A 13,834-nucleotide genomic window follows, 5' to 3' on the forward strand; every position below is an offset into this window, starting at 1 on the left:
CCCGCTGACCCGCATCCCCCTCCCTCCCCTTCCCCAGACAAAGAAAGGGTATCAGAAGACCGTTCTGGAAATCAACACCCCCAAGGTGGAGCAAGTGCCCATCGTGGACATCATGTTCAACGACTTTGGTGACGCGTCACAGAAATTCGGCTTTGAAGTGGGGCCGGCTTGCTTCGTGGGCTAGGAGCCGCGCGAGCCTGGCCCCAAGAGCAACCTCGTGACCTCAGCGCACCGCCCGCGGGTGTCCTGGACGGTGAAGGCCCCTCGTCCCTCCCCACCGCGCCGGGCCCACTCCACACCCAGAGAGAGCAAAGGGAAAGAGCCGGAGTCCCGGCCCCGGAGACGAATCACATGACCTAGATGCCCCGCAGCCGCTGCTTTGCTCCAGTTCCGTTCCGTCTACACCACACTCCCCAGGGAAGGGAACGGGGCCCACGCGTCTCGCCCCTGAGCCCGTGGATCTCGTTCACTGAGAGTCCACAGGGGCCCGGGTGTGGCTGCAGTATTTGGAGATCATGTTTTGTTTTTTTGGAAAAAATTCAACTTGAAGATGTGTACTTCCCCCGACCTTCAAAAATTGTTCCGAGGCAAGCCTTGTAAAGGTCGCCTCACCCTCCGGAGCCTCTGTTTTTAACAAGATCCATTCACAGGCCCAGTGTCATCCTGCATGTGCCTTTCCGATGGATTAAAGGTGCTTTTGTTTTTGTGAGTTTTAAGTAAATATTTGTATTGTATGGTCACAAATGTACAGTGTCCCTGACTTCCAATCGTGCCTGTAAACCCCGCTTTGGTCCCACCGGGAGAATTGAGAAAAGAGGTGGGGTGTCCATCGTGGGATGCGGTCCACACCCCCGCCCGCTCAAGGACGCGTGAGAAATTAGAAGTTTGCCAAGGGCAGCAAGAATTCACCCCACCATTTACAAAGCAGGCGCCGGTGCCCCTTTCAGACAAGTCTTTGATTAGCTCTGGGTTTTACTTTTTAACAGGGAGAAAAAGAAAAAAAGGATTTTATACTTTGCCTTCTCCACATGCACTTAGATGGAAACGCAGGCTTAAGTTAATTTTAATTGCTTCCTTTTTCCGTGTTTCTTCCTGCAGAGCCTGATGGGAGGATGTCCAGGGCAGGGAAACCACATTTTCTGTAGATGATAATTAAATGAAAATTGGTGCTTATTTTTACACTTCTCTTTCGTGGTGCTATCTGTTAAGATCTCCTTGAAGGTGACACTGGGGGTAGCTGCCATGCCTCGTTCTCCCATCTTTCTCCATCCTGGCTATTGCCTCCACCATCCGGGTTTTTGCCAAGCACATTAAGGTAAATGCGGGTCACCTTCCCTCCCATGGCCCCGTTCTCCTCCCAGACTGCAGTGAAGCCGCCCCAGGCCAGGTACCAAACTTAGGCCGTGCATCTGTGATCTGAAAACACACACACACACACACACACACACACACACCACATGGTCGCTTACCGCGTGGTCCACGGTGTAACGATGGCGGATTGTATTCTGTTGCCGAACGTTTGTGGTGCTAATTTCTGCGTTTGTTGCAAGAACTGAATTGAAGCGGCAGCATGTGGCCTCAGCTGGGCCGCCTTTGCTGCAGCCTCAGCAGACAGACACATGTGCAATGAACTCTGGGAGTCCCTCCGGGGTTGCCAGCGGTGCCTTTTCCCCACGAAAGCGATGTGGATTTTTCCATCCGCAAACGCGCTGGATGCGGGTCTCAGCCGCGCGGGCGCTCGGGGCCAGCCGGGCTTCATCTGATACTGGTCCTCCCTGAGCGAGGGTGAGGGCTGGCAGGGCCAGCGAGGAAGGGCGATCCCTTTACTGTGAAAAGCTGCCCGTGTGCAATGCCCTTTCCTTCCACAATGGGAGAAGCAAGACAGGCCCCAGGGCCCCTTGCAGCCTCCTCGGGAGGAGCTGTGACAGGTCCCAGCTCTGGTGCTGTTCTCCGCCCACCCCGCCTCATTGGACCGTGGTTCCGGCTGAGGAAACCACTGCGGAGCAACCCAAGAATAACAACACACCGCCCACGAGGACTTCCTGGATCCCTCTGGAAACTGAGTCTTGCTGTTGCCAAAGAAAAGCCTGGCTTCGAGATTCTTCCGAACCCAGGATGCCAGCGTCTGCCAGCGACCCTCTCCTTCATCTCGTCAAAAGAAAAGCCATGTCGGAGCATCGCCCTAGGGCGCCCTGTGGGTTTTGTCTAGGTCATGTGATTCCACTTTGATTTCTCATCCTGCCCGAGTTCTCCTTTTATTCTGTCGATCTTTTCCTCCATTGGACCCTTCAGAGCTGTTGTAATTTGTACTGAAGTCAAGATGTGTCCCGTTTTCCCCAGACCACTTAGCTATGGTATATTGCAATAAAATTACTTCTTATATTTGCAGAAATTCTTCTGGCGTAATTTTATTTTTTCCCCCTCATCTACATAATTGGACACATGTTGGCGAACAGCAGAAGAAAACGGTTCAAAGGAAACCTGTGGTAAAGATTCTAGGACATTAGGCCCTTTAAAACTAGAATGTTGAGTGACACATTGTACATTTCCTAAAAATCCAGTAGACGTGTTCATACGTTTTAACTGTAATGCCCAGGAAAGGGTGTTTTAAAGTATTTTAAACCTGTGTAACAGAGGAATAATTGTAATCCTTTTTCAATAAATCAAGATTAATGTTTCCACCGTAAACAGATGTGATCGGCTGTCTTCTTAAGTGTGACCAGGGCCTTCCCCTGCATTAAACCAGTGTTTGACCCCAGTCTCAGGACAGGAGAAACTCTCAAAATCCTGGCCAAGGTCACAGAAAGTGGAAGGAAGCCACTGCCCAAGCCACGCGCCAAGGGAGCTCTTCCTCGGAGGAAGTGGCAGCGGGCGTCCGGAGACAGAGCTGTGCCTTGGGGTGCCCTTGGGTTGTGGTCAGGCACCAGCCCTCCAGGCTTCCTGGGGGAGTTTCCACAATCCTGGGGCATCCCGACCTCGACAGTGTGCGGGCCTCACTCTCGCCCTGCGGAGGTGGCAAGTCCCCAGGCTCCCCCTCTGCTGTCCAGCTACAGAGCGGGATGATAGTACCCGGCCCCCTGGCTCGTCCTGGCCAATGACCCTGAGCAGAAGTGGCAAGTGGCTCTTCCAGTCTGACATACTGGTTCCCTCTTGCGTGTCACCAGCCACGTTCCCAGAGTGGCTGCGTCCCCAGTGAGTGGGTCCCGGAGGGAGTCCCTGACCAACCCTCCGTGAGCTTACAGCATGAGCGAGAAACACGTTGCTTTCAGCCAACGCTGATGTCAGGGATTGTTGTTACTGCAGCAAAACCTAGACCCAGTGGCTCTCAGAGTGTGGTCCACGGACCATCGGCACGGGCATCAGCAACTCGTTAGGAATGCAGATTCCTGGGCCCTGCGGCAGACCTGCTGACTCAGACACGTTGGGGGCGGCCCCGTCACCTGTGTTTTGACAAGGCCCGCAGGTGATTCTAGGGTTGGCTCGGGTTTGAGATCCACCAGCCTGGACAAAACGGAGCCGATGGGAAAGTGAGACCAGGAGTGGGCAATTGCTTTGACAAACACCAATGCGAATCGGCAGGTCCCCCTGCCAGACAGTGGAGGCGGAGCTATTGTCAGAAGATGGAAGGCTCCCTGTCTCCAGGGGCAGAAAGTGAGGTCAGATCGCTCTTTGCTACCTGGGCGAGCTCACAGGCCGATCACGAGCAGTAGCGCGTGACCTGGGAAGAGGTCGGAACGAGGATGGTGACGCAGGCCACTTGCTCTCGACTGCACTTGGCACGAGAGGAAACAGAGTCCGCAGACTCGAGGGTTTTCGGGGCTGGAAGAGGCAACCGTTTCTCAGCATCGACGGTTGAAGATGAAACTGAGAAACACTCTGTGGGACAAACGCCAGTGAAAGCTCGTTCCTCACAGGTCTGAGCAACACACTTGTTTGAAACCTCGGCCTGGCCTAATGAGTGACTCAGGAAACGGTGTGGCGCTCCCGTCAGAGCCGGGCAGGTCGGAAGCTGCTGCACCGACGTCAACACAGGGAGTGGGGCAGGCGGGGGTTGTGGGAGCTGTGGGCCTGGGTGCTGGTCCTTGGAGGCCAGTGAAATCCAACGGGCCGGAAGCTGATGACCTGGTTGAGAGGTGTCCTGCAGGGAGAGCCGCCAGCCTGGCCTGAGGAGTCCATGACCGAGACTTAGAGTGACCCGCAGGCCTCCAGGGGTCGCGCTGGCCCACAGGTGCCCCGCGGGGCTGGGTGACGGGGCCTGGGAAGACCAGGGGCGGCCTCCCCTCACTGGAGGCGGGTGCTCACAGGTGAGCAGGCTGAGCCTCGGGGAGGTGGGGGAGGAGGCTTAGTGTTTAAGATCGTAGCGTCCTGAGTGAGACCCATCTGGGGCAAGGCCCTGCAGAGCCCCCATTTCTCTGCACCTCCTTCCTCATCCTGGAGACTTTGCAGGTGAAGGCACCTGCCCGTAGGCTGGGCCAGAGGAGGAGAGCCTGCAGGTGCTGGGATGGCTGGAGCCTAGAAACCAGCGAGCAATCCCACCTTGCGCATCCCCGGGGATGGGAGCAGTGAAGCTAGACTCACTTGGGTACCGCTCTCCCAGCCCCAGGGCCCGCCCCCCGCCCCTGCACCGTCCATCACGCCCCAGCAACTGGTCCGCAGGAGCTCATCAAGCCCCTGCAGCCACCCGCAGCTGGGCTGGGTCTTCTGGAGACGTGAATGGAGCCCTCACACCGGGACTCTGCTCCCCGTCTTGGGAGAGGTGAGATCGGTGGAAACGAGGCTGCCAACCTGGGTCTTGGCTTCAGAGCGGCTGAGTATCTGCAGCTCACAGCATCTGTCTCAGGCGCCCTGGAGAGAGAGTGCCTCGAACCCCCGCAGGAGCTAGGTAACGGCTGGCCATTGGCCTTTAGCGTTCCCACGGGGCTGCGTTAGTTCTTGCTGGATGAGGGGAAACACCTGTCCCCACGAAGGAGCAAGCAGGCCATCGTTCACTGTTTGGAGCTGGAATTAATCCAAGCTTCCCATGTTGGAAAAGATGCCCTCAGTGCCCCTTATCTTAGCACTGCTGCCCCATGCCCTAGGGTGCCCTTGGAGTGGCAGGAAGGGATGGAGGGAGGGAAGAGAGTGTGTGCACCCCCATCTGGCGTGGGGGCGGGGGCTTTGCTAAGAGGCTTCTGCTGCTGCAGAGCTGGGGCTCCTGGGTTCTAGATCTTGGGGCACAAGTCCTTTCGTATCTGCCCAGGCTCTTGGCCTCCGAGAGCTGAGCCTGCCTCGGGCAGCGCCTCCATTTGGATGGTAGCTGGGTGTGGAGATGTCTGTCTCAGCCAACCTGCCTGGCTGGGGCCTAGGAGGGCTGGGATCCTGCTGACTTCTGGGTCCTGGATAGGCTGATGGCTGATCAGTCTGGGAGAGCCGGCTCCTTACCCCTTGCCTAGAGTGCCTACATCTTCTTAGAGGAAAGGAGGGAGGGAGGAGGGGCAGCCTCAGCTCTCGGTGCTTTCCCTCGGGGAAGGACTCCTGCAGAAAGCGTGCAGCCCACCTGCCTTCCTTGCCCCGACCTACCCCTCCCACCCCCAAAATTTCTGCTACCAGACATTCATTCATTCATTCATTCATTCATTCACTCAATGCCGCTTTATTGAGTGCCTGCTCTGTGCCAGGTACTGGTACCCAAAAGAGGGGTGACAAGGACCTCAGATGGATACAGTGTGGACATACTGACTTGAAAACACAGTAACCTGGAAACACAGAACAAGGGGAAACAGAGCCTGACGATGCTGTGTCAGGACTCAGGGTGCAAGGCCTACCCAGCACCTGGGGACGATGCAGGAGGAAGGCGTGCCCACGTGGAAGTGGTGCACGTCCGCCTGGATTTCCTCTGAGAAGTGGTCCAGGGAGAAGGGAAGGCAGGACTCAGCTTGTGCCTCCGCCAGGAAGATAACCACTTCCCAGTAATCCCCCAGGAGTCAAGACGTCAACAAAAGCTACATGCACAAAACATCCTGCTTGCTTTTTTTATTTTTATTTTTCCAAATTGACAAATGGAGATCACGTAGATTTGGGAGAAGTCCAATTCCCAGGCTTCTGTTGGGAGCTGACGTGTTTGATGGTGCAAGAATTTTGCTTCACTTGGGACTTTCTCCAGTTCATTTTAAAACTAGAAACCTCAATGGTTAGGACGATCTAAGAGACTCTAATTGTGGGAGACGGACTAGGGACACCACTTTCAGCATTTGTATCGTTTATTGCCACATGACAAATTACCCCCAAACGTAGCTGAAAATAAAACACAGGCATCGTCTGACATTTCTGTGGGCCAGGGACCTGGACATAGCTGTCTGGTCCTCACGTCAGGGTTTCTAACAAATCTACAAGCAAGGTACCCTATGACTAAGGTCTCATCTGGAGACCCAACCGGGGAAAGATCCCATGAGATGTGTGTGCACGTCCTGGGCGTGCTCCTCACCGACGTTGAGGCCTCAGGCATCTTTCAAACCGTGATGCATGGGGACAGGTCAGAAGTGAGGTGTCCAGCTGCCTGGTTCCCTCACCTGTGAAATGCTGCGCCAGGCTGTGGAGTCAAATGTGATCGTGCATGAGAAGCGCTTTGTCCCGAGGCCTCAGCATCCCTGCCGTGTGATAGCTCTGTATCCCCAGCACCCACCCCACCTGTGCGCTCACTGTGCGTAAGCCCAGTGATCTCAGGTTACAGGGTATCACGCCTCTGACGTTTACCACTGACCAATCTCTAAGTGTCCAGCACCTGCGGGGCCTGCAGCCCTGGGCTGGCAAGGGAGCAGATAGAGGGAAGAGAAGAACATCCTGCTTCCCATGAGCCTAAGTGCATCTGAAGACACCAGACTCCCGGCCGCCACTCCGGAGAAACATCCAGCGGTGATCAGATCCACAGGCTGAGGGGTGGGTCTGCTGAGAGCGGGCTGGCGTGAGCAGGAGGTGTGACCGAGCCTCGGACAGTGGGTAGAATTTGGAGATGTGCGGAAGATTCCTTTGGGATTCCTTGTGCATACCTCTGGGATGTCTGTCTGTCTGTCTGTCTGCCAAAAGACGGTTGGAATGCTTGTCGATAGAGAGGGCCCTTTGCACTGGAAGGCTGGATGCTGGAGCTGATCCTCTGCAACTGACATTCCGGAAGATGAGGGAGAAAAGTGAAGAGAGGCAGGGTCCATGGCTTGGCAGAAGGAACCCCATTTCCACCACTGGAGCCAAAGCAGCCTGTGTGGGGGGCTTGGGGCGCATACCGCCAGTCCACCTTGATCCAGCCGCCACCTTGGCCCACAGCAAAGGCCACAGGGCTGTGACTGCGGAGGAGATGCAGGCCCTGACTTCAGGTGCCCCCATGCAGGCGGAGGTCCACGTGCACATGGAAACGGGGCTCTCAGGTGCTCACTGCTCGTCTCGTGAGCTGCGCTGCCTGAAAGGCACCAGCAAGCTGAGGAAAGAGGGCCAGGCCTGGAGAAGGGTGGGGTCCCCACGAACACCCATCCTCAGGAGACTTCATGGGGAAGAGGATTCGGGCCAGGTCGGGACGATGGGTTGGATCTGACTCCCGTGATCCTGCCTGTCCCAGCTCAGTTCAGGGGAAGCCCCCGCCTGGGCTGGGACCCTCCCTCCGAGGGGCTTCCTGGGCCTGGAGGAGTGTATACGGAGCCAGCTGGGGCGGCTGGCAAACATCCCAGCTCACCCCCACCACATCCACTCCACCCCTGGAGCCCTGGGGCTCAGGCTTCTCTGAATCCTGCCGCTTCGTCTCTGCATGGGCAACACGTGAATCCCACCACGTGCTCCCCCAGGCGGGTCTCCCCCCACCCAGCCTGGGGCTCTGGGTCAGGTCCTGCAGTCTTACTCACCGGCCCCCACGATGGGCTTGGAATCGCTCAGTGTGGGGGCTGGCGCGTCACAAAGGCTGTACAGTGAGTGAGCTGGGATCACCCCGGGCTGCACACTCTTTAGAGGCAGAGGCTGGTAATATTATCAGCGAGAGTTCAGCTTGGCCCAGGCTTTGCTTCTGGTGACAGTTGGCTGGGAGTGGAGTGGACTGTCCGTCCGGGCTCCATAGCCAGGCTCCCGGTGGCACAGACCGTGTCAATCTAGGGCTCCATGCCTGGGGCTTCTGGGACCAGGCAATACGAGAGCTTCAGAATGAAGGAAGAGAGGTTTGTCATGGGAGGGAGGTGGTGCTTCCTCGTCACGCGCACAGAAAGCCTGTGTACTCAGAGCTCAGGGCCTGGAAGGTGCTGGAAAGTGCTGGCAGAAGCCCGCATCTAGGTCACCTGGAAGGTTTGTTAAAACCTAGGTTCCTGGGCCGTCCCTCCCCTGGTGATTCAGCAGCTCTGGTTGGTGCTTAGAACTTGTAGTTCCCAAAATTTCCCAGGTATCCTCCTGCTGCTTGGAAACACACAAGCACTAGTATCATCGGCAGCTCTTCCGGTCTTGACCCCAAGCCAGTCTGGCCACAGAAAAGGCAGGTACCTCCTGCATACTGGATTTTGCAAAGGCTCGAGCACATACCCAGATCCCCTCCAGCCCCGGCTCCCCTGATTCTAAAATTCCACTGTAGGGCTGCCCTGGTGGCGCAGAGGTTGAGAGTCCGCCTGCCGATGCAGGGGACGCGGGTTCGTGCCCCGGTCCGGGAAGATCCCACATGCCGCGGAGCGGCTGGGCCCGTGAGCCATGGCCACTGAGCCTGCGCGTCCGGAGCCTGTGCTCCGCCACGGGAGGGGCCACAACGGTGAGAGGCCCGCGTACCCCCAAAAAAAAAAAAAAAAAAAAACCACTGTAAAGAAATTTGTTCGTTTTGTATAAAGTGCATCTCTTTAAAATGCAAGTCTCTCAAAGACTTGAGCGGTGTTTCTTCTTATCAGTGATCCTTCGATAGAAATCAGTTTGACAGCCTGATTCAGAGTGGAATTTGGTGCAGAAAGACAGAGTTTAAGGAGGAAAGGAAAGGATGCAGGACGCTTCTGACGGGCGGAGGTGATAAGTGTGGGGTCGATTTCACCTCTTTAACCGCTTGTCAGAGGACGAGGGTGTATTTCTCTCCTGCCTGAGACCCCAGTGGACATGACCACGGATGGGGAGCATCAGGGCCACACATGGTGTTTGTTCCACCCTGGTTGACCTCACGTTCCCTCTGGGATGACATGAATGGGGCTCAGGCGGAAGAGAATGAAATGACCCAGTGAGAAGAGGTTTACAGGTGAGGGAGGGAGGAAGGGGCACTGCAGCTGAGCGGTCACCGTGAGAAGAGTCATGGGACAGGGACACATGTGCCATGTGTCGTGAAGAGAGCATCCCCAGGCTGGCCAGGGGACAAAAGGATAATGAAGATGACAAGGATACGGGCCTGGCCCAGATGTGATGGGGGCTCTGAACCCTTTCTGGGGCAGACAGTCTGTCCTGGAGTCAAGGACGGACGTCCAGGGAAAGGTTTGGGGAGCAGGAAATGGACGTGATCAGGGCTGAGTGGAAGAGATGTGGACCTGATATTTCAGTGTGGAGGGAGGCCTGATTGAAGGTCCTTCAGCAGTGCAGTGGGGAGGAAAGAACGTGACTGAAGGAGGGGATGCCCGTGCCCTGCACCAATGTCCTGCTTGCGGCAGGGGTGATGTCGGTCTTACTGCGCCATCTCCTACCAGTCATCTCGTCTTTACTGTCTCGGACACCCCAGCCTTCTTGCTTTTTCTCAAATCCACCAAGATCTCTTCCTCTTGCTGTAAGACTCTCACCTGAAACATTGCATATCCGACCCATGCGTCTCAGTTCCCTGCTCAAATGCCACCTCTTCCGAGAGGCTTTGTGGAACTCAGAGCTTAAAACAACTTACCCTCCAGACTTCTAGGGTCCAATCACTGGAAGATGGCATACATTGAATTAACCCTCCTGCCGATTAAACAATAAAGTCTAGAGTATCTATGAAAATACAACTAGTAGAGGGCAATGGAGAGGGACTAAAAGCAGACAGAAACTGGATGTGGGGTAAGATCGACAGTTACTCTGACCTTCTGCTGAGGGCCCTCCCGGTCCATGGGATGCAGGGGTAGCATCATTCAAGCAGAGGAGGCTGTCTCACTGGGCGGGGGACTTGGGTAAGAGATCCAGGCTACCGGGTGAGGAGTGGGGTGGAAATCCTAAGAAAGAGGAAGCCACGTCAGGAAAGCCCCAAATCTGCTACAGACCCTCTCCTGTCCTTGGCTGATGGCTGATCTGAACACGTGTGAGGTGAGATGCCCATGGTGCACTGGGGGAACTGGCCGGGAGGCCAGCACAGCTGAGTGGAGATTTCAGCACTGCCCAGTGTCGGGGGATAGTTTGAGCTCAAGTCCCATCATTTTGGATGGATTTGATAAACACCTCAGGCTTTCCCCCAGGGAGCCCAACCCTTAAGTAGAAGGACAGTATCCCAGGGCTGAAGTTTCTGCCCTGGGATTAAGGACAAAGTAGAGCCATTATAACAAGCCTAGAGCCAAGACCCCCAGGCTCAAAGTGATCCCACCCACCTGCCTGCCAGCACCAAGTTCATCTCTCTTCTGAGAGAGGAGCTCAGAATTCAGAGTCTCTGTAACACAGTATCCACAATGTCTGGCACAGAATCAAGATTCACTAGACACACAAAAGAAGGAAAACATGACCCATAATCAAGAGGGGAAAAGTCAATAGAAACAAATGAATGGGTGCCTCAAATGTTGGAATTTACAGAAAAGGACTTCAAAATAAGTAGGATAAATATATTCAATAATATATGAGAAAAGATGGATATAATGAGTAAAGAAATGGGGGTTTCAAGAGAGAGAAGAAAGCTAAAAAATGAACCAATTGTAAATATTAGAACTAAAAATTGCAATATATGAAATAAAAAATTCACTGGATCAAGAAGACATACAGATGGCCAATAGGCACATGAAAGGATGCTCAACATCACTAATCATTAGAGAAATGCAAATCAAAACTACAATGAGGTATCACCTCACACTGGTCAGAATGGCCATCATCAAAAACTCTACAAACAATAAATGCTGGAGAGGGTGTGGAGAGAAGGGAACCCTCCTGCACTGTTGGTGGGGATGTAAATTAGTGCAGCCACTATGGAAAACACTATGGAGTTTCCTCAAAAAACTAAAAATAGAATTACCATATGATCCAACAATCCCACTCTTGGGCATATATCTATAGAAAACTCTAATTTGAAAAGATACATGCACCCCAATGTTCATAGCAGCACTATTTACAATAGCCAAGACATGGAAGCAACCTAACTGCCCATCGATAGATGAATGGATAAAGAAGATGTGGTACATATATACAACGGAATACTACTCAGCCATAAAAAAGAATGAAATAATGCCATTTGCAGCAATGTGGAGGGACCTAGAGATTATCATACTAAGTGAAGTAAGTCAGACAGAGAAAAACAAATACCATGATATCACTTATATGTGGAAGCTAAAAAAATGATACAAATGAACTTATTTACAAAAGAGAAACAGACTCACAGACACAGAAAACAAACTTATGGTTACCAAAGGGGAAGCGGGGAGAGGGATAAATTAGGAGTTTGGGATTAGCAGATACAAACTATTATATATAAAATAGATGAACAACAGGGTCCCACTGTATAGCACAGGGAACTATATTCAATGTCTTATAATAACCTATAATGGAAAAGAATAAGAAAAAAAATATTTACGCATAACTGAATCACTTTGCTGTACACCAGAAACTAATACAACATTGTAAGTCAACTATACTTCAAAAAAATATTTTTTAAAAAATAAAGGTTATTTGTTGCGAGCAGATTTACGTAACCAGGAACGAGGAAGCAAGTTCTTCAGGCTGATGGGAGAGGATCCCAGTTGAAAAAGCAAATTCTTAGGAAGAGGCAAAGGGTGACAGAAAGTCAGTACGAGGATAGGTGCAAAGTACTCTCTTTTTCAGTTAAAAATGTTGTTAAAAGACTATTGAATTTTTAAGACCAAAATAATGAAAACGCACTGTGTGGTTAAACTATAGGTAGAAACAAATTCTACAACAACAGTAGTAAAAAGGATTGTGGAAGCGTTGGTACGTGATGGGTGAAGCCCCTTGAGGGGGACGGCATTCGTTTATAATGTATTTCCTGGGCAACCGCTCAGTGTAACACAGAGGAAGAACCCCGAATTCAAGGCAGATATGGAATGAAATACTAAAAATGCTCGACCAACACAAAGGAAGCAAAGCACAAGGGAAAAACGACGGGATGTAAATGGAAGAGGACATGGGTACACCCAACACAGGGACGTCAGCGATCACGCTAAGTGTCAATCACGTGAGCGCAGATGAGAATCCAATCCGCGATGCACTGCTGGCGGGAAACGCACCGCACAGGGACGGCAGGGCGGAAGCTGATGAATGAAAAACACACACTAAGCAAACAGTGACCTTGAAAAATGCACCCTCCGGAGTCTCAGTCCATTGTCCTGTGTGCTTGGCAGCACCCGCCGGAAGAGACCCCCTGGTCACACGACCAGCCTGCTTCCCCAGGACGCTGGTGGCCAGATGGGGCCGTGGTCCAGAGCCAGCGGAAGGAAGGAAGGTGGGAGGGAGGTGCCCCCCCAGGCCCGATGTTGCCCCCATGGGGCGCTCCATGTTCTTTCCCACCCTGCTGGCTGGGATGAAGATGGCCCTCAGGACAGCAGCCGTCTTTGGAAGGTGGCAGACATGTGCCGGAGGAACGTGGGTCTTGAAGTCACCCCCGACTCGTTGGGCTGTTAGGACCACTGTATGCGAGGTCACAGAGATTTCAGGTTTTATGCTTCAGTCTGATTAACCCCTAACGAGATGCCCTGCATGTATTTCCTTGGAGCGCACGTTGCTTTCAAATTACATCACAGTTCATACTGTATTCGTATGATGTAATTGTTTGTCTCTTTGATTCTTTTCTGTCTCCCCTCAGTAGCACACAGTCCCCTCCAAGCGTGCAGGGGCCGTCTGCTCTGTTTCCCCCTGTGTCACGGGGCCCAGAGGAGCACGGGGCACATAGCAGGTGTTCACTAAACATCCCTTTCTCTCTTGCTGGTGAGGCCAGTTGAACGGGAAACCGAATCCCTGTGCGCTGGCCCAGGGGATGCTCATGGGGCACCAGCGGCATCCGAGTTCGGAAATTCTGGAGCAGGAATAGCCCAAGTGCAAGGCAGCCAATGACCAGACTTTCATTTCGGATCGTCCTGGATTAATCCTTCACTTGCCGTGTGAGCAGCCTTTCAGCTCCAGCAGGGAGCCTTGCACGGATGCTGGGAATGTCTAATTCCTGTGCGGGGGCCATTAAAGATGAGGGTTGAGCAGGAAAAGGTGCCCTGGACCAGTAACCTGAGCACAGGTTCCTAAACCCTTCACTGTGGGGGGCGGAGACGTGCACCGGCAGGCAGGTGCTGGGGAGTCAGGATGGGGAAGGAGGATGGGAGGGGGTGGGGGCAGGACATAGCATCCCAGGACCTCTGGGGAGAGAGTTCTAATCCTGTCTCACCACTGGCAGGCTGTGTTGTCCCCAGACAGCATCCTTCCTTCTCTGCGTCTCAGTGTCCCGTCTCTAACAGGAGATGCCCTCAGAGGCACCGCAGCTGAGCAGTGCCTGAGCTTGCCGTGTGGGGCTCTCTCTCCTCCGTGGGGCTTCATCGCTAACTTTTGTTTCCTTTCTGGCACAGAGAAGATTACTCGGTGTGCTTCTGTCTTTTTAAATTAAATCAAATGCAATTTGTTCAATTAACATTAACGTATTAACATTATGTTATGTTAACATTATAATATGTTAACATTAATTAACATATTAACATTATCAATTCAA

General features: G+C 53.2%; 1 protein-coding gene across 3 annotated transcripts in view; it reads left to right on the plus strand.

Moving 5' to 3' along the window:
- COL5A1 (collagen type V alpha 1 chain) overlaps positions 1-2,392 on the plus strand; it is a 155,072-nt gene extending 152,680 nt beyond the window's left edge. For all 3 annotated transcript variants that reach the window (XM_067742804.1, XM_067742805.1, XM_067742803.1), the window contains exon 66: positions 38-2,392. In XM_067742804.1, the coding sequence (XP_067598905.1) occupies positions 38-184 (147 nt within the window). In that variant the 3' untranslated portion in view covers positions 185-2,392. The remainder of the gene's footprint in view (positions 1-37) is intronic.
- The last annotated feature ends 11,442 nt before the right edge of the window (positions 2,393-13,834 follow it).

Source organism: Pseudorca crassidens, chromosome 7, assembly GCF_039906515.1.
Source record: "Pseudorca crassidens isolate mPseCra1 chromosome 7, mPseCra1.hap1, whole genome shotgun sequence".
NCBI lineage: Eukaryota > Metazoa > Chordata > Mammalia > Artiodactyla > Delphinidae > Pseudorca > Pseudorca crassidens.